This window comes from Littorina saxatilis, linkage group LG3 (assembly GCF_037325665.1).
Source record: "Littorina saxatilis isolate snail1 linkage group LG3, US_GU_Lsax_2.0, whole genome shotgun sequence".
NCBI lineage: Eukaryota > Metazoa > Mollusca > Gastropoda > Littorinimorpha > Littorinidae > Littorina > Littorina saxatilis.
The window spans coordinates 13,637,342-13,658,379 of record NC_090247.1 but is presented as its reverse complement, the minus strand read 5'-3'; the positions used below and the strand labels follow the sequence as shown (position 1 = coordinate 13,658,379).

General features: G+C 40.0%; 1 protein-coding gene and 1 long non-coding RNA gene across 2 annotated transcripts; both read left to right on the top strand.

Annotated features, from left to right (window-relative positions):
* Positions 1-395: 395 nt before the first annotated feature.
* LOC138960857 (uncharacterized) lies at positions 396-1,661 on the top strand. Its single transcript, XR_011454082.1, has 3 exons — positions 396-509; positions 1,017-1,106; positions 1,564-1,661. It is a non-coding gene; the product is annotated as an uncharacterized lncRNA (long non-coding RNA).
* A 14,095-nt stretch (positions 1,662-15,756) lies between these two features.
* LOC138961675 (uncharacterized) lies at positions 15,757-20,825 on the top strand. Its single transcript, XM_070333347.1, has 2 exons — positions 15,757-15,826; positions 17,899-20,825. Exons 1-2 carry the CDS (start codon positions 15,806-15,808, stop codon positions 19,234-19,236), a joined length of 1,359 nt encoding a protein of 452 aa, XP_070189448.1. The 5' UTR covers positions 15,757-15,805; the 3' UTR covers positions 19,237-20,825.
* The last annotated feature ends 213 nt before the right edge of the window (positions 20,826-21,038 follow it).

The window sequence follows — 21,038 nt, the reverse complement described above, 5'->3', positions numbered from 1 at the left end:
GATGCCTTTGTCAGTGTTCACATTTTATATTGCAGGAATTATTCACTTTACAAAGAAAACATAATAATAATGATAATAATGATAATCATGACAGATTATCAAGCGCGAATCACAGTAACCTATGCTCTCCTCGCTTTACATATTTACTATGAATAAAAACATACTATTTAAACATCAAATGCATAATTATACATTCTATTTCTAGCTAAATAACGTAACAATAAACTTACACCATTGGATAATCTCAACACACACACACACACACACACACACACACACACACACACACACACACACACACACACACACACACACACACACACACACACACACAAAGGTCATGTGTGAGCAACAAAACACTCATCACTGCCACTGCCACCCCAGTCAAGTACACACTCAAGCTGGAAAATGAAGTAAAAAGAAATGCAACAAATCTCCAAGTACCAGCCAGAATATATCGCACATGTCCAACACAGCCAGTTTCTGTTCCAGATGTGATGAAACTTGTGGTAAGTAATGATGAAAAGTTTCTTCGCTAAAATCAGTGTCAATTTTGGTCTCATTGTTGTGGTTGGTACAACAGTTTAAAGATAAATTATTCTTAATTCACTTTACTTATTTTAGTCATACATATAGATCTATGTATATATTATATATATACAAATATAATCAGTGGGTGCTTGTTTAAATTCAGGCGAATTTGATTTCCATTTAGACAGTGACTGATGACAAGACTATTATTTGAAAACGTTTGATTTCAAACAAAGCTGGTTTCCTGGGCATGTTACTTTTTTAATAGATTAATAGTATACTGTCCGTGGCACAACAGCAATAAACAGGTTTTCAGTCTTTGATTGGGCAGTTCTGACGGTGGAAATACATTTTAGGGTCCCGGCTTTATGGGTGGTTGTTTCAGGGGTAAACCTTTAAACTAGTTATATACATGTATAATATGTTCTTCAGTCTATTGATATTCTGTTGTTTATTGGACTTGTATTTTTGTTCCATTCTCCCAGCTGCAGAACAGTTGTACACCAGGCAAAAGATGCTGTCAACAGACTTTGGTTGCAGTCTTTGTACAGTACTTAGCATTCTTGGTCGAGGAGGTAAGTGTCTGCACTCCTTAAGGTCTATCTTGTCAATGGAACCCACCTTTAAAAACCCTTGTTTTAATTTTTTTGTTTAATGTCTGTAAAACAACAAGGTCCAACATGAACATTTGTAACTATTTAGACCTGATTTTTTTATTTTGTTTATTTTTGTAACAGTGCTTTTTATCAGTGAACATCAGTCTTTAAATGGTTTACATGGTTTCATATAGCCATCATTATCAATGTGTTATTTCATCAAAACAAATTTAAGCGACCATGGTATTACTCTTTTGAAGAGCAACTCTGTCCCTCGTTTTTGTTTGTTTTGCTCACTTGCTTTTCTCACTTTGTTCTGCATGTAAAGAATAATAATAGCTGGTAGCTTTATGGTCTGGCTTCTAGACGTGTATTCCCATTGTACAGTTTTCAACAAGATGAATTATAGGTTCACTTTTGTTTGTTCAACTTCAAGACCTCCATATACTGTGCAACCTGGTTCAAGAACTTCACGAGGATCATGGATAGCAGTAATGCAAAACAGCTATATGGGCACAGAGGTTCAATGCTTGGTGAGTGAACAGATGCATCAAACTAACTTAATAACCCACAATAAAAACAATTGTCAAAAGCTCTTCTTTTCTTGTTCTACATGGGGTAATATTTTGTTAGTCTTTCTGTTTTTCTGATCAATCCCAGAAAAAAAGAATCGGCTTTAGAATGACTTCACTGTATACACATTGTTGTTACTTGTATTATTCTTTGTCCAGGGTTCAGTAAATACTAGCTTACAGTTTTGACAGCCTCGATAATTAAATCAACTACTGTAAACTGAACGTTTAGTCATACTCACAGCGCAATTAATTTGACTTTCAGTTTTACTTGTGGGTTCCTTTGACAGTTGAGTGTGTTTTAGCAAGTGTGCAACTATGCAAATTTCTACCTCCCTCAGCTCAAACTTATGTTTTTCTTTCAATTGTTTTTATAAGTTCTGTTGAGTTCTGTTATTTTTTTCTCATTTGTCAAAAGGGCAACGAAGAAACTCAGGGATCTAACTGCAGCTGTGACCTGCAGACACTGCAGATCATCACAGCAGGGAATTACTTGACAGAAACGACTGTTTCTCAATATTTCTACATAGATCCCTACAGGATTTGTTGTGTCACGCAGTAAATTTAAAACAAGCAAAACCTTTTTTTCCCAGATGACATAATAAGGTACTCATGGATCACAAGCTTTTGTGAGTCACAGCTAGAGACATCTCTTAATGGCTCTTTTGTTTATTGTTGTTAAGGAAATTATGTTTGCTCTTCTGAAGCTGTCTACGAGCAAATATTAACCCAAGTAAGAAAACTTCTTGATTTGAATTTTGTAAATACCAAACAAATAACACGTCAATCAATCAATCAATATGAGGTTTATATCACGCGTATTCCGTGGGTACAGTTTTAAGCGCAGGGATTTATTTTTTTATTTTTTATTTTATGCAATTTATATTGCGCACATATTCAAGGCGCAGGGATTTATTTATGCCGTGTGAGATGGAATTTTTTTTTACACAATACATCACGCATTCACATCGGCCAGCAGATCGCAGCCATTCTGGTGCATATCCTACTTTTCACGGCCTATTATTCCAAGTCACACGGGTATTTTGGTGGACATTTTTATCTATGCCTATACAATTTTGCCAGGAAAGAACCTTTTGTCAATCGTGGGATCTTTAACGTGCACACCCCAATGTAGTGTACACGAAGGGACCTCGGTTTTTCGTCTCATCCGAAAGACTAGCACTTGAACCCACCACCTAGGTTAGGAAAGGGGGGAGAAAATTGCTGACGCCCTGACCCAGGGTCGAACTCGCAACCTCTCGCTTCCGAGCACAAGTGCGTTACCACTCGGCCACCCAGACAATACGTGCGTACTTTAATTTCTGAGACCTTTTATTTTGTTTGTTTTCTGAATGATATTCTATAGGAAACCAGGGAGAAATGTTTGAGATTTATGGTTGCTGTTAATGAATTTGTAGATAATATGTGAGGTTCAAATGGAAAAGTAAATGAGGAGGGATGATAGACTGACATGCCAAGGGAGACAATTGGACCATTCAGATGCTACCTAATCAACTTGCTTATGGATTTACTATGCATGAAATGGCGGCTGTAATGTGTTAATGTAATTTTTGGACTGGATGGGTTGGGTTTCCCGGAAGGTTTATCATCTTTATTATTAAAGATGATAGAACTATCAAGATAAGTTTTGTGTGAATATTTGTTTGTCTGTTCACTTAAAACACCGTTGGGTCGAAATATCTGTGAATGTATTGTTTTGTCAATAACAAACGTTCCAACAACCTACCTTTCTTGGGTTTTTTTTATTCTTTTCTTTATTATTGTTTATATTTGAATAGGATTAAGTCACTATCGTTTTTACATTTAGTCAAGTTTTGACTAAATGTTTTAACATAGAGGGGGGAATCGAGACGAGGGTCGTGGTGTGTGTGTGTGTGTGTGTGTCTGTTTGTGTGTGTGTGTGTAGAGCGATTCAGACTAAACTACTAAGCCGATCTTTATGAAATTGGACATGAGAGTTTCTGGGTATGATATCCCCGGACGTTTTTTTCATTTTTTCGATAAATACCTTTGATGACGTCATATCCGGCTTTTTGTAAAAGTTGAGGCGGCACTGTCACACCCTCACTTTTTAATTAAATGGATTGAAATTTTGGCAAAGCAATCTTCGACGAAGGCCGGGATTTGGTATTGCATTTCAGCTTGGTGGCTTAAAAACTAATGAGTGAGTTTGGTCATTAAAAATCGGAAACTTGTAATTAAAATTATTTTTTTACGATCCAAAAAAATTACATCTTATTCTTCGTCATTTTCTGATTCCTAAAACATATACATATGTTATATTTGGATTAAAAACAATCTCTGAAAATTAAAAATATAAAAATTATGATCAAAATTAAATTTCCGAAATCGTTTTAAAAACTATTTCATCTTATTCCTTGTCGGTTCCTGATTCCAAAAACATATAGATATGATATGTTTGGATTAAAAACACGCTCAGAAAGTTAAAAGGAAGAGAGGTACAGTAAAGCGTGCTATGAAGCACATCGCAATCGCTACCGCGCCAAACAGGCTCGTCACTTTCACTGCCTTTTGCACTAGCGGCGGACTACGTTCAGTTTCATTCTGTGAGTTCCACAGCTTTACTAAATGTAGTAATTTGGCCTTACGCAACTTGTTTTTTTAGTTTTTTTAAACATGGTTTTATTTCTTTTGGGTACATATATGACATGACAACAACAACAGACATCAACATCAAATAACATCAGACATACAAGACTTTGCTATATGCATCTTCAAAAAAACAGGAAGGCACAATGAAACGTACAATTACATAGTACAATACTAATACAATAAGATAAAATGTACAATTACACAAAACTTCTTGGATAATGATTCCCCCAAAATTGAAACTCATTCGAATGATCGAATTTCATGTCTTTTATATGCTGATGATGTAGTTATTTTTTCATCTACAAAGAAAGGCCTACAACGGAAACTAGATTACTTATATGAGTATTGCCAAAAATGGGGATTACAGACAAACAGAGACAAAACCAAAGTAATAGTATTTTCAAAAATAGATCCAAAGGTGCCAATATATTTTCATTGTGGAGAAGACATTATTCAAACAGCTGAAGAATATAAATATTTGGGAGTTGTATTACATAAAAACGGCAATCTAAATAGAGCACAAGATCATCTGAGCAAACAAGCAAACAAAGCACTTCATGCTTTACGTTGAACGTTCCGTGAACTGATATCAACATAAAAGTTATGTTACAATTATATGATAGTTTGATTTCACCAATATCAACATATGGTGCAGAAATGATCAGGTTTCCACACCAGATTAATACAAATGAACTATTAGATTTATCAAAAATGTTTAAAGAATGCACGACTTGTAAATATCAACATGAAAAAGTTCATTCAAAATTCTGTAATCACATTCTTGGGGTACATAAGAAAACTATGGTAGTACCAGTACTAGGAGAATTAGGAAGATTCCCAGTTAGCATTAGCATAATATGTAATATCACTGCGTACTGGTTACACATATTGGATCTTCCAAAAACATCTCATCTGAGCAAAGTATATAATCTTATGTACACCAAAGGCAGTGAAACATATCCATGGATATCATTTGTAAAACAATTGTTAGAAGTCATTGGATTAGATCATGTGTGGAAAAATCAATCCACTTTTAATGTCAAAAGGTTAAAATATGTTATATGTCAAAAATTGGAACTCCAATATATACAATTCTGGAAAGGTCAAATAAAAAGTTCACCAAAGTTAAATTTTTATCAAAGAATAGTAACAAATTATAAAACGGAACCATATCTGTTATGCATAAAACAAAGAAAATATAAACAATCGTTGTGTAAAGTAAGAGTAAGTGCCCACGACCTGAAAATTGAAACTGGTGGATACAGCAATACACCTGGGGAAAATAGCGTGGGTTCGATCCCCACGTTCGGCGAGAGATTTATTTCTCGGAGTCAACTTTGTGCAGACTCTTCGGTGTCCGAACACCCCCGTGTGCACACGTGCGCACGAAAAAGATCCCACATTCACAGCAAAAGTCTCAGTGCTTGGAAAACACGAAGACACGCATGCATCATCTCTCGTCTCCGATTATCATGATAGTATTTCGATACTTTGACGAGACAAACCCAATGCTGGTGTGTCGAAGAAGACAGCCACAGCGGGCTTGTTCGAATCAAAGTATCACACCATAACTTCAACGTATTACCAATACCTGTCCCAATATAGACCAGTTGGTCTAAGAGGACGTTAAACCCTAATAGTCAGTCAGTCAGGAAAAATAGATTATGTGAAACATGTGAAGTAATAGAAGATGAAATACATTTTTTAGATAACTGCATACAAAACAACCAATTACGAAAATCTTTCATGAGTGAAATTAATCGACCAATATATTCATATGATGTACCAAGTCAGCTTTTGCAAGTAGACAAAGTACAAACTAAATTGGGAGCATTTGTATATAATTGCTTCAAAAAAAAAAAGAAACAATGTAATCATTTGGTTATTTATCTTCCCGTGTCTTATAAACACTACGTTTCATGAAAATAAAGTGTATTCGTATTCGTAGCCCATATTCAACACATTTCTAAGTTATATAAACATAATCCTTAAGTTACTATCTTGGTTTGTGGTATATGGTGCATGCTTAGTTTACACAGATCAATGACTAGAATGGTCACATTTTCCCCATCAGACATGTAAACTGTTACTTGCGAGAACTTCTTACTTTTCTTCATATGTTTGTTGTGTGCAAGAGTATGTGTTTTTTATGTGTGTTTTTTCTTCAAAAACTACAACCGCATTTACTTCTATTTGAGAGCACTTTATGTGTATATTCATAAAGCTTCAGAGGGCATGGGTGCATGTGGCTTTTTTATGCATTAAAGCTCAGATGTTGTCGTCCTCTTGAAAAAAATTTAGGCTGCTTCGTGTTTTTATTTTTTGTAGCGAAGCGCTATTTTTCAGGCTTGTTGATGTTATCGAGTGGTGGGATGGACTTTACATCTTAGTTCGTGTCATCCTAGAAATAAAAACAAGTCGCGTAAGGCGAAAATACAATATTTAGTCAAGTAGCTGTCGAACTCACAGAATGAAACTGAACGCAATGCCATTTTACTCGTAGCATCGTCAGGCCACCGCTCATGGCAAAGGCAGTGAAATTGACAAGAAGAGCGGGGTAGTAGTTGCGCTAAGAAGGATAGCACGCTTTTCTGTACCTCTCTTTGTTTTAACTTTCTGAGCGTGTTTTTAATCCAAACATATCATATCTATATGTTTTTGGAATCAGGAACCGACAAGGAATAAGATGAAAGTGTTTTTAAATTGATTTGGACAATTTAATTTTGATAATAATTTTTATATATTTAATTTTCAGAGCTTGTTTTTAATCCGAATATAACATATTTATATGTTTTTGGAATCAGCAAATGATGGAAAATAAGATAAACGTAAATTTGGAGCGTTTTATAAATTTTTATTTTTTTTTACAATTTTCCGATTTTTAATGACCAAAGTCATTAATTAATTTTTAAGCCACCAAGCTGAAATGCAATACCGAACCCCGGGCTTCGTCGAAGATTACTTGACCAAAATTTCAACCAATTTGGTTGAAAAATGAGGGCGTGACAGTGCCGCCTCAACTTTCACGAAAAGCCGGATATGACGTCATCAAAGACATTTATCAAAAAAATGAAAAAAACGTTCGGGGATTTCATACCCAGGAACTCTCATGTCAAATTTCATAAAGATCGGTCCAGTAGTTTAGTCTGAATCGCTCTACACACACACACAGACAGACAGACACACACACACACACACACACACACACACACACACACACACATACACCACGACCCTCGTCTCGATTCCCCCCTCTACGTTAAAATATTTAGTCAAAACTTGACTAAATATAACAAGTCGCGTAAGGCGAAAATACAATATTTAGTCAAGTAGCTGTCGAACTCACAGAATGAAACTGAACGCAATGCCATTTTTCAGCAAGACCGTATACTCGTAGCATCGTCAGTCCACCGCTCATGGCAAAGGCAGTGAAATTGACAAGAAGAGCGGGGTAGCAGTTGCGCTGAGAAGGATAGCACGCTTTTCTGTACCTCTCTTTGTTTTAACTTTCTGAGCGTGTTTTTAATCCAAACATATCATATCTATATGTTTTTGGAATCAGGAACCGACAAGGAATAAGATGAAAGTGTTTTTAAATTGATTTGGACAATTTAATTTTGATAATAATTTTTATATATTTAATTTTCAGAGCTTGTTTCCGAATATAACATATTTATATGTTTTTGGAATCAGCAAATGATGGAGAATAAGATGAACGTAAATTTGGATCGTTTTATAACTTTTTTTTTTTTTTTACAATTTTCAGATTTTTAATGACCAAAGACATTAATTAATTTTTAAGCCACCAAGCTGAAATGCAATACCGAAGTCCGGGCTTCGTCGAAGATTACTTGACCAAAATTTCAACCAATTTGGTTGAAAAATGAGGGCGTGACAGTGCCGCCTCAACTTTCACGAAAAGCCGGATATGACGTCATCAAAGACATTTATCAAAAAAATGAAAAAAACGTTCGGGGATTTCATACCCAGGAACTCTCATGTCAAATTTCATAAAGATCGGTCCAGTAGTTTAGTCTGAATCGCTCTACACACACACACACACACACACACACACACACACACACACGCACACACGCACATACACCACGACCCTCGTTTCGATTCCCCCTCGATGTTAAAATATTTAGTCAAAACTTGACTAAATATAACAAGTCGCGTAAGGCGAAAATACAACATTTAGTCAAGTAGCTGTCGAACTCACAGAATGAAACTGAACGCAATGCAACGCAGCAAGACCGTATACTCGTAGCATCGTCAGTCCACCGCTCACGGCATAGGCAGTGAAATTGACAAGAAGAGCGGGGTAGTAGTTGCGCTGGGAAGGATAGCACGCTTTTCTGTACCTCTCTTCGTTTTAACTTTCTGAGCGTGTTTTTAATCCAAACATATCATATCTATATGTTTTTTGAATCAGGAACCGACAAGGAATAAGATGAAAGTGTTTTTAAATTGATTTGGAAAATTTAATTTTGATAATAATTTGTATATATTTAATTTTCAGAGCTTGTTTTTAATCCAAATATAACATATTTATATGTTTTTGGAATCAGCAAATGATGGAGAATAAGATAAACGTAAATTTGGATCGTTTTATAAAAAACATATTGTTTTTACAATTTTCAGATTTTTAATGACCAAAGTCATTAATTAATTTTTAAGCCACCACGCTGAAATGCAATACCGAAGTCCGGGCTTTGTCGAAAATTACCTGACCAAAATTTCAACCAATTTGGTTGAAAAATTGGGGCGTGACAGTGCCGCCTCAACTTTCACGAAAAGCCGGATATGACGTCATCAAAGACATTTATCCAAAAAATGAAAAAAACGTTCGGGGATTTCATACCCAGAAACTCTCATGTCAAATTTCATAAAGATCGGTCCAGTAGTTTAGTCTGAATTGCTCTACACACACACACACACAGACAGACACACACACACACACACGCACGCACGCACATACACCACGACCCTCGTCTCGATTCCCCCCTCTACGTTAAAACATTTAGTCAAAACTTGACTAAATGTAAAACTGAAAACATCAGAAATATGTTTCTACATAAATCATATTTATGCATACAATATACATGTACTAGCATCTTCACCCTCCAGTAGATGCTCTTGACAGAGTCGGTTGTTGTCATATACTGTTCAAAAAAAGAAACGCATAGTTGCTACTTGCCAAATTTGTTTTATTTTTCGAAAAAATTAACAGAAAATCCAATATTTAGATTATTTGTTTGAAATTTGGTATGGACACAGTTGAATGCACACACAGTTCATTTGCATCTTCAAATCAATCAGTCAATCAATACGATTTGGTGCCGAGGCTGTCAAGTCAGTAGGGGGTGTGACTGCCTTGAGCAGGAACAACTGCCCGGCACCTTCTGGGCATGGACTGGATCAGATGCCGGATATCTTGCTGTGGGATGGTGTCCCACTCCTCCTGAAGTGCCTGCAATAGATCGCGGTGATTTGCCGGCGCTTCTTCTCGCCTGCGCACACGTCTGTCCAATTCACCCCAGAGGTGTTCTATCGGGTTCATGTCTGGCGACATGGATGGCCAGGGAAGCACCTGGACATGGTGGTCGGTGAGGAACTGGGTGGTGAGTCGTGCTGTGTGCGGGCGAGCGTTGTCCTGCTGGAATATGGCATCCTGGTCAGCCAGAAGAGGAAGGGCGTGTGGGCGCAGAATTTCCTCCACGTATCGCTGGGCAGTTATGCGCCCTTGGACGTGCACCAGGGTGCTCCTTCCAGCGGTATTGAACCCCCCCACACCATGACGCCTCCACCACCATGAACGGGTGCCTCATCCACACAGTTGGGCGCGTAACGTTCGTTTATTCTCCGGTAGACCCTCCTCCGACCATCATGTCGCTGGAGTGGGAAGTAGGACTCGTCGCTGAACCACACGTGTCTCCAGTGATTCCGGACGGTCCAGCGAAGGTGCTGGTTGCCCCACTGCACTCGGTTCTGGCGATGGCGGCGGGTGAGGACAGCTCCTCTGTGAGGTCTGCGAGCTCTCAAACCAGCTTCATGCAGGCGGTTCCGCACGGTCTGGTCCGATAATCGGTGTGGCCCGGGGAGAGCCTGGACAGAAGATGAGGCCGACAGGAAACGATTCCGGAGGTGGCGGAGCCGTATGAAGCGGTCGTGAGCAGCAGTTGTCGCCCTTGGTCTTCCCGCTCGTGGCAAGTCAGCAACGAAGCCAGTGGCTTGAAACCTGACCCACAGTCTACTGATGGTGCTCTGGGACACGTGGAAGTGCCTGGCGATTGCACTTTGACTTTGGCCTGCTTGTAAACGACCCAATGCAATTTGGCGGTCTTCTCTGCTCAATCGGGCCATCTTTCGTCGCTGAATTGTCGTCTGATTTCTTTGTGGCGAACAATCCGCTTTTATGGGTTTTGGAAGACATGGTGAGAGCTCAATATTCCCCGAGTTTCACGAGATTACACTGAAGCATGACGAGTGGTCATGCCAAATGAGCAATTTTGACATTGTAGCCACTGATAACGCATGCGTCACGTGCAGAGCTCACTTGTGGCAATGGACAAAAGGTCGACGACCAGATAAACATTTTCTGCAGTTTGGTGGATATCCTTGTAGCCATATAACTAAATTAACCAAATATTACAAGCTATGCGTTTCTTTTTTTGAACAGTATAGCATTCACATAGCAATGCCTTGCAGTTTACATGCTTTCAGAAGGCAATGTTCATCTCCTTTTCTTAGCTGCTTTCACCCTCTCTGACCCTGAATAATAATGATAATAAATCACTTTTCTATAGCTCACGCTCTGATAACAGCTACCAGCACTTTTACCGAGAAAAAGACCCTTAATTTTGTTTTTATTGTACACATTACACAACCACCTGTTTTGAGCTGGTTAAACTACACAGCGTTCAAACTAGTATCACCTCGCGCCCCCTAATTGGCGTAGTGGCGCGTCCCTCGGGTGGTGGATGGGGGAGCTTTCTCTACTAACTTCTGAGAGAAGGTCGCATCACTCTCGATGCCGTGAACCTAATTAGGATCTTTTTCTTGTCTCTTCTCTATTTTTGCCTCCCCTAAGCCCTTTCACTTACCTTTTCTAACCCATAAAATTCTCCACCTTTTTTTCCCAAAATATGGCGAATCCCGAGTTTGTCATGTGTGATCAGGGGATGAGTGGCTGACACATTTATTCTCAGGGCGTATCTTGTATGGTTTTGATGGCTTCAAGTAGATAAAAAGAAAGTGTTTTGGCTAGGTTACCCACTGGTTACACTTATATAACATGTTCACCTGCTTAAAAGAGAAGAGAAGAGGCACCATGGTGCCACGACTGTGATAATAGTTTTACATACTGTGATGATAATTTTACTGTGATACATTGACTTTGTTTTTTGAAATTGGTTTAATTTAAATTTGTGTAATGTTAAACTTGTGGGGTCCTGATTTGGACCCAAAAAGCAACAGCTAATAAATGAATAAATAAACTAGTATCAGGTACACTGAGTGAGAGTCGATCCCACAAAGGGTCAGCGTTATAGGCTAGCACACTAACCACTACGCCTATCCGCCCAATGGTGTTTGGCTAAGGTGAAAAAAGGCCAGCTAGGCTTAGCGATCAAGTGGTCATTCTAGCTTTGTTTGGCTTTATAGCTCTGAAAATAAATAATTAATTTGTATGGAAGTTGGAGCAAACATTCCGGATGATGAATATGTCTTAAGTTCAAGCTAAATTCCAGTTGAATCAGTCACGAAAAGTCCAAAATATTAGGGAGGAAGGTGCATTCAAGTCGCACTCAGCTGCTCATAACTCCCACGGGTAACCGGCAGGGGTACAGGTGGCATACGTCATAAAATAGTTTACACTAATCAGACTAGTAAAATCAAACATACAATCAAAAGTATGATGGGCAGACTGGCTCCTTTTGATAATGTAACTGAATTTGTCATTTAGTGTCCTTCACAATTTTGGATGTTGAGTATTTATAATTGTACGTGTTTCAATCTTTATTTTTTTATGATTGCATCTGCCAGACAAATAACATTGTGAGGACATTTCAGTATGGTTAATTTCAGTCGACTTGAATGTGACCAGAATGCACTTGCAAAGTGGCCTTGTGTGAGAGTGTTGGTCTGAAAGATGCTGGTGTAAATGCAGCAGAATTCCAAAAGTGTACATGCGGCATTAAGTTCAACATTCAGATTTACATGTAGGACGAGAACCGGTGCTTTCAACGTGGTATGGCCGTCATATATATATGTTACAGTAAATTCTCATAACCAGGAAATTTGCGAAATCCCTGAAAATTTCAGTAAATTTGTGAATTTCCTGTTTCACTCAGGGATTTCACAAATTTCCTACAAATTCTAATTTCCTGATTTCAAGGGGCAGTAAATTCGCAAATTTACTGAAACACATTTGAAGGGAAACAAGTGCTTTGTTGGTTGCTTGTGAACCATTTAATGATTCTGGTTTCCTTATATTAATGCAAGTGAAACACTCTTATTTTTCTCTTTTTTTCTCTCTCTCTCTCTTATTCTGTCATGTTTCATAAAATTGTTAACATAAAATCTAAACGAGTACATTAAAACGTACATTGTGACACTCACATCTCTCTCCCATACTGTCATGTTTTATAGAATTGTTAACATAAAATATGAAGGAGTACATTACAAGGTACATTATGACACTCATCTCTCTCTCTCCTTTTCTCTGTATGTCTCTTATACTGTCATTTTTGTTTGAAAATATTCACATACCATTATGACACAAGATGAAAACAAACCAAGCAGGGCATGTACAGCACAGACTTATGGCACGTAATATTAGCATCCTCTTGAGTTCGTGTCCCTATCATTTCTCGTTTTTACATTTAGTCAAGTTTTGACTAAATGTTTTAACATAGAGGGGGAATCGAGACGAGGGTCGTGGTGTATGTGTGTGTGTGTGTGTGTGTGTGTGTCTCTGTGTGTGTCTGTGTCTGTGTCTGTGTGTCTGTCTGTGCGTGTGTGTGTGTAGAGCGATTCAGAGTAAACTACTGAACCGATCTTTATGAGAGTTCCTGGGTATGATATATGGGTTTTTTTCATTTTTTTTATAAATGCCTTTGATGACGTCATATCCGGTTTTTTTGTAAAAAATTGATTGAAATTTTGGCACAGCAGTCTTTCACGAAGGCCGGACTTTAGTATTGCATTTCAGCTTGGAGGCTTAAAAATTAATTAATGACTTTGGTCATGAAAAATCTGAAAATGGTAATTAAAATGTTTTTTATAAAACGATCCAAAACTACATTCATCTTATTCTTCATCATTTTCTGATTCCAAAAACATATAAATATGTTATATTCGGATTAAAAACAAGCTCTGAAAATAAAAAAATATAAAAGTTATGATTAAAATTAAATTTCCGAAATCGATTTAAAAACAATTCCATCTTATTCCTTGTCGGTTCCTGATTCCAAAAACATATAGATATGATATGTTTGGATTAAAAACACGCTCAGAAAGTTCAAACGAAGAGAGGTGCAGTAAAGCGTGCTATGTTTTATTTATTTATTTATTTATTTACGAGGATTTATATCGCGCACGTATCTCACCACACAAGGCGACTCAAGGCGCATGTTACCTATTAATGCCGTGTGAGATGGAATTTTTTACACAATATATCACGCATTCACATCGGCCAGTAGATCGACTGCCTTTAGGCGCTGCATCCACCTTTCACCACAGCGAAACCACTACCGCGCTTAACAGGCTCGCCAGTTTCACTGCGTTTTGCACGAGCGGCGGACTACGGTCGTTGTTAAAAAATGCAGTGTGTTCAGTTTCATTCTGTGAGTTCCACAGTTTGAGTAAATGTAGTATTTTCGCCTTACGCGACTTGTATTATTGTCTCATGTTTAATTGAATAAAACCGTGTTTAAACCAAGACATATGGCAATGAAAAGACCCTTAAAAATGTCTTCGTGGTGCGTCTTATTTATTGGTGCAGGATTGCCTGCTGTGACATCTTGAGTTGTCCGCCAGACAGGCCATCAGCATGTCTTTGGTGTCACCATTTGCTCTTTCAACCGATCCCTGGCTTTGTGGATGTCGCGGCTTCCCGTGAACTAATACCGATGTTGGCCAAACATCTTTTAGTTCTGAAATGATGTTGGCTGTGAACTCAGTGCCGTTATCGATTTAGAGAATTGCAGGAGCACCGATTACGAGAAAGATGTCAAGCAGCTGGGCTGCAACCTCTACAGCGCGTTTGCTCCTAATAGGCCAGAAGACGCAGAACTTGGTGAGATGGTCTTGATACACCATGGCATGATCCATTTGTAACCGTAGCTTGGCATGGACTGCATGTCAACAAGATCAACTTGTCCTCGAGATGCAAATTCCTTGCTGATGATTGGACGAACAACTACACCTTTTGTCATGGGTCTCTTTATCTTTTACTGACACTCCTCGCATAGTGACTTGAAACGCTCGAGCGATTTTGTACTAATGTTTGCATATGGCCCGTCGAGATATGACAGAGACACAGACAGAAAGCCACCCAGCCAACCAGGCTAGCAGACAGACAGGCAGATAAAAAGAGCGACAGTGAGATAGAGATAGAGAGACAGACCAAGGCAAACAGAGACAGAAAGACAGGCTGGCAGATAGACAGCCAGAGCAAGAATGTTGGGTTGCCTATTAGCAAAATGAACCAAACAAACGCGGACTGCACTGCAAAGTCAGACTTGGTAGTTTTCGTGATCCCAACATCATAAACTTCTTGTGATTTTTTTTTCACTTTCTTTCATGTGGCTGGCGTGGCGGGTTGGTAGTGTGTCGGACCCAAAAATTGAAGATGTTCGGCTCAAATCAACTTTTTGTTTTTTTTTAATCTTCTAGCAGTAAATCTATCAAAATCACAACGTAAAATTAAAAAAAACGGACTTTTTTTGTTTAAAGAATTTTGTAAATTTACTGAAACGTTTTTTACTGTTCAGTAAATTTGTGAAAAAATGGCATGCTTATTTCAGGAAATTCGCAAATTTCCTAGAATTTTTAGGAAATTTGTGAAATCCCTGAGTGAAACAGGAAATTCACAAATTTACTAAAATGTTGGATTGGATTGGATTGGATTGGATAAGATTTACAGTCCAGTGAGGTTACCCTCATGGAAATTCGGGCTGCTTTCTCCCCGGGGATTTCGCAAATTTCCTAGTTTCGCAAATTTACTGTAACATATATATACTAGCAGGGGGTTGGTGAGAGATAAAGAGAGAGAGAAAGAGTATGTGTGTGTGTGTGTGTGTGTGCTTGCGTGCGTGCGCCGCGCGTGTGTATGTATGTGTGTGTGTGTGAATGTGTGTGTGTGTGTGTGTGTGTTTGTGTGTATGTGTGTGACTTTCTGAGAGAGAGAGAGAGAGAGAGAGAGAGAGTGAAGATAGTGATTTTGAGTCTTCGTCTGTTTTCAGGAGGATGCGCACGTCATTCAAGAAGGTAAGAGCGCCAGGTTGAACTACCAAGCTTTGTTTATTTGTTTCTCTTTGGTTTGTTTTATTATTGTTTTTTGTCTGTTTGCTTGTATATGACTTCATGCGTATTAATTGTGTAGTATTTACGTACCTGTCTGTTTTCCTTGATGTATAAATTTACCTTGGTCGCCGGCCTATCTGTCTTATTGATACAAACACACACTAACATTAACACTAACACTAACACTAACACACATGACTGCATTCAAGTCGCATTGCTTTCACTCGCATTTCAATATTTAAAACAAAAAACGCCAGTAAATCTGGTATGACACAGCAAGCCATGTACATGTAGTGTTCGTTCTGTGTGTGTTTCAGCTGGTATAGTGTTCTTTGTGTGTGTGTTTCAGCTGGTATGACACAGCAAGCCATGTACATGTAGTGTTCTTTCTGTGTGTTTCAGCTGGTATGACACAGCAAGCAATTTACATATAGTGTTCTTTGTGTGTGTGTTTCTGCTGATATGACACAGCAAGCCATGTACAGGCAGTGTTCGTTCTGTGTGTTCCAGCTGGTATGACACAGCAAGCAATTTACATGTGGTGTACATTATGTGTGTGTTTCACCTGGTATGACACAACAAGCCATTTACATGTAGTGTTCTTTCTGTGTGTGTTTCAGCTGGTATGACACAGCAAGCCATGTACATGTAGTGTTCGTTCTGTGTGTGTTTCAGCTGGTATGACACAGCAAGCCATGTACATGTAGTGTTCTTTCTGTGTGTGTTTCAGCTGATATGACACAGCTGAGCAAGCCATGTCCATGTAGTGGTTTTTGTGTGCGTGTTTCAGCTGGTATGACACAGCAAGCCATGTACATGTAGTGTTCTTTCTGTGTGCGTTTCAGCTGGTATGACACAGCAAGCAATTTACATATAGTGTTCTTTGTGTGTGTGTTTCAGCTGGTATGACACAGCAAGCAATGTACATGTAGTGTTCTTTCTGTGTGTTTCAGCTGGTATGACACAGCAAGCAATTTACATATAGTGTTCTTTGTGTGTGTGTTTCTGCTGATATGACCCAGCAAGCCATGTACATGTGGTGTTTTGTATGTGTGTGTTCCAGCTGGTATGACACAGCAAGCAATGTACATGTAGTGTTCTTTGTGTGTGTGTTTCAGCTGATTAGACACAGCAAGCCAAGTGCATGTAGTGTTCTTTGTGTGTGTGTTTCAGCTGATATGACACAGCAAGCAATGTACATGTAGTGTTCTTTCAGTGTGTTTCAGCTGGTATGACATAGCAAGCCAGGTACATGTAGTGTTCGTTCTGTGTGTGTTTCAGCTGGTATGACACAGCAAGCAATTTACATGTAGTGTTCTTTGTGTGTGTGTTTCAGCTGATATGACACAGCAAGCCATGTACATGTAGTGTTCTTTCTGTGTGTGTTTCAGCTGGTATGACACAGCAAGCCATGTACATGTAGTGTTCTTTCTGTGTGTGTTTCAGCTGGTATGACACAGCAAGCAATTTACATATAGTGTTCTTTGTGTGTGTGTTTCAGCTGGTATGACACAGCAAGCCATGTACAGGCAGTGTTCTTTATGTGTGTGTTTCAGCTGGTATGACACAGCAAGCCATGTACATGTAGTGTTTTGTGTGTGTGTGTGTGTGTTTGAGCTGGTATAACCCAGCAAGCCATGTGCATGATTGTAGTGTTGTTTCTGTGTGTTTCAGCTGCTATGACCCAGCAAGCCATGTACATGTAGTGTTTTTTATGTGTGTGTTACAGCTGGTAGGACCCAGCAAGCCATGTACATGTAGTGTTTTTTATGTGTGTGTTTCAGCTGATATGACACAGCAAGCAATGTACATGTAGTGTTCTTTGTGTGTGTGTTTCAGCTGATATGACACAGCAAGCCATGTACATGTAGTCATGTACATGTAGTCCGTCGCGATATAACCCTTCGTGGTTGAAAACGACGTTAAACACCAAATAAAGAAAGAATGTACATGTAGTGTTCTTTCTGTGTGTGTTTCCGAGCTGATATGACACAGCAAGCCATGTACATGTAGTGTTCTCTCTGTGTGTGTTTCAGCTGGCCAGCCTGGTGATCGTGCTGTCGGCAGTGACAATGATCTATTACACCCAGTGGTGGACGCTCCTACTCCCCGGACAAAACGCCGCATCACAAGTGGCCCCCATAGACTCCGTCACTGCGCTGCGACACATGGTGACATCACACAATGCCGTCATAGAGGGTAAGCCGTCACAGGGGGCCTACAACGAAGACAACGTCACAGCGCTGAGTAAACCATCACAAGGGACCCACAAGGAAGACAACGTGACAGCGGGGGGCAAGCCGTCTCAGCCCCCTCTGGCCACTGACCGCTACATGATCTACGACTGCAAGGGGGCATGCGGCGGCTGGGCCGACCGGCTCAAGGGAATCGTCATTGCTTACGTCATCGCTAACCTGACTCATCGACGGTTCGGGATCCGGATCAACGACATCCCGTGCCCGCTAAGAGAGTTCCTGTTGCCCGCTGAGGTGCCCTGGGACTTGCCCGACTCATTGGACTTGAAGTCTGACGCCAAGATGTACAACAGGCTCGGGTCGGTGGCGTTCTACAACAGCATGCCGTCTGTCAACTTCAGCGAGGTCTTCACAGCACGCGTGACTCTCTTCAAGGCCAACCTGGACTACTTCGACCTGCTGAAGAAGAACGCGCGATACGAGAGAAAGTTACAGTGGATGCGGCCCCTCACCAACGACCAGATCTTCGCGCGGATCTTCCACCAGCTGTTCAGACCGGCCCCACGTGTTGACCGCGCTCTGCATTCCGCGCTCGCCTCAGCCAAACACTCACCGGACGACAGGCTGCTGTGTGGGCACGTGCGCTTCGCCAGCAACTCGGAGATGTTGCGCGACAGCGTGAGGCGTCACACCACGGACCACGGACACACCGTGCTGCGCTTTCTGCAGAGTCTCGACCCCGCCAGTCCCCTGTTCAACGTCACCACCGCCACCGCCGCCCTCCCCCCTTCCAACGCCACCGCCACTGTTGCCCTACCCCCTTCCTACGCCAAGGCAGACAACTACCGTTTCTTCGTCACGTCCGACTCCAAGGTGTACATTGACCAGGCTGAGGAGGTGTTTGGCGCGCGATTCGTCCGAACCAGCGGTCAGTTCCTGCAAGTGGACAGGAAGGGCGGACAACGGGGACAGGCACTGTGTGAGGGCTTCACCAAGGTGCTGGTTGACCAGCAGCTGATGGCTCGCTGTGACGTGCTGGTGGTCAGTATGAGTGGTCTGAGTCGCCAGGCGGCCTACTTCCGGGGCACGGACAGCGGACTGTACTGTCTCCTGATGACGGGACAGCTGATCCATTGTCAGCGGCGTCATCTCAGACAGCTGTATCACGTCATGGGGTAGACTGTGGGATTGGTGAGACAAGACAAGACAAGACAAAATCTTTATTATCGAGGGTAATAGATAAGCAAGAATAAAAGTGAGAGAGAAAGAGAGAGAGAGAGAGAAAGAGAGAGAGAGAGATAGAGAGAGATAGAGAGAGAAAGAGAGAGAGACTCAGACTCAGAACTTTATTACAAAAGGATAAAGGTTTTAGGCAAAGCCTATTCTTCCAACCTGTCCTTTATACAACACATAAAGACAGACGGACATAAAAAATAAAAATTCAATCATATAAGATACAGAATTACATTGTATGGATTGCAACACAATGTGCATTTAAGGAATTATATAGGGAGAACTCAAAAATTACAAAATTACATTGACACAGTTAAACCTTTCATTTTGAGAATTAAGTTGCTCAAATCAGCTACACATCCGTTAACACTAGTACACAATGTTCAACAAAATAACAATCAAACAAGACATTTCATTCACGAATGATGTGTGAACGTGCCTGTCTCTTAAACATTTTCACTGAAGTTGCATTTCTTATCTGTTGGGGGACCCCCCGCGGGTTAGGGGGAGTCCCATATTGGTTGGGACTAGAAAGAATTTACCCGATGCTACCCAGCATGTCGTAAGAGGCGACTAACGGTTCTGTTTCTTCTCTTCTTTTGTCTTATTTCTGCCTTAGGCAACAACAAAAAAAAGTCTGTTTACGGTAACATAGGCCAAAAAAATAGGGTCGGTAGGTCGAGATTTTTTTTTTTTTTTTTCCAAAAAACCATATTTTTACGTTATTTTGCCAACATTTTTTTATTTATTTTTTTCCCAAATACAAAAAAAAAGTCTAGGGTCGCGCGAAAAAAATAGGGTCGGTCGGGTTACCGTAAACAGACTATTTTTGAGTCACTTGAGAAAAAGTGACTCTATGTAATCGGTCAGTGTTAGTCTGTCCGGCCGGCCGGTCCGGCCGGCCGTCCGGCCGGCCGTCCGTAGACACCACCTTAACGTTGGACTTTTCTCGGAAACTATCAAAGCGATCGGGCTCATATTTTGTTTAGTCGTGACCTCCAATGACCTCTACACTTTAACGATGGTTTCGTTGACCTTTGACCTTTTTCAAGGTCACAGGTCAGCGTCAAAGGAAAAATTAGACATTTTATATCTTTGACAAAGTTCATCGGATGTGATTGAAACTTTGTAGGATTATTCTTTACATCAAAGTATTTACATCTGTAGCCTTTTACGAACGTTATCAGAAAAACAAGGGAGATAACTAGCCTTTTCTGTTCGGCAACACACAACTTAACGTTGGGCTTTTCTCGGAAACTATAAAAGTGACCGGGCTCAAATTTTATGTGAACGTGACTCATTGTGTTGTGAATAGCAATTTCTTCCTGTCCATCTGATGCCTCATATAATATTCAGAACTGCGAAAGTGACTCGATCGAGCGTTTGCTCTTCTTGTTTTTTTTTTGCCTTACCAGTCCTTTCACCTATATTTCCTTCCAAGAAAACTCTCCCTACTATTCCCTGCAGTTTTCCAATTCTTTTCTTGTCTTATTTCTACCTGACTGGATCCATCACCTTTATTTCACTTACCAAAAGTCTTCTTTTCCACATCCTTATTTCTCTGCACCCCGCATGTCGTATGAGGCGACAAATGGATTCTGTTTCTCCTTTAACCCTTGTTAAGTGGTTCTTGTATAGAATATAGTCAATGTTTGTAAAGATTTGAGTCAAGCAGTATGTAAGAAATGTTTAGTCCTTTGTACTGGAAACTTGCATTCTCCCAGTAAGGTCATATATTGTACTACGTT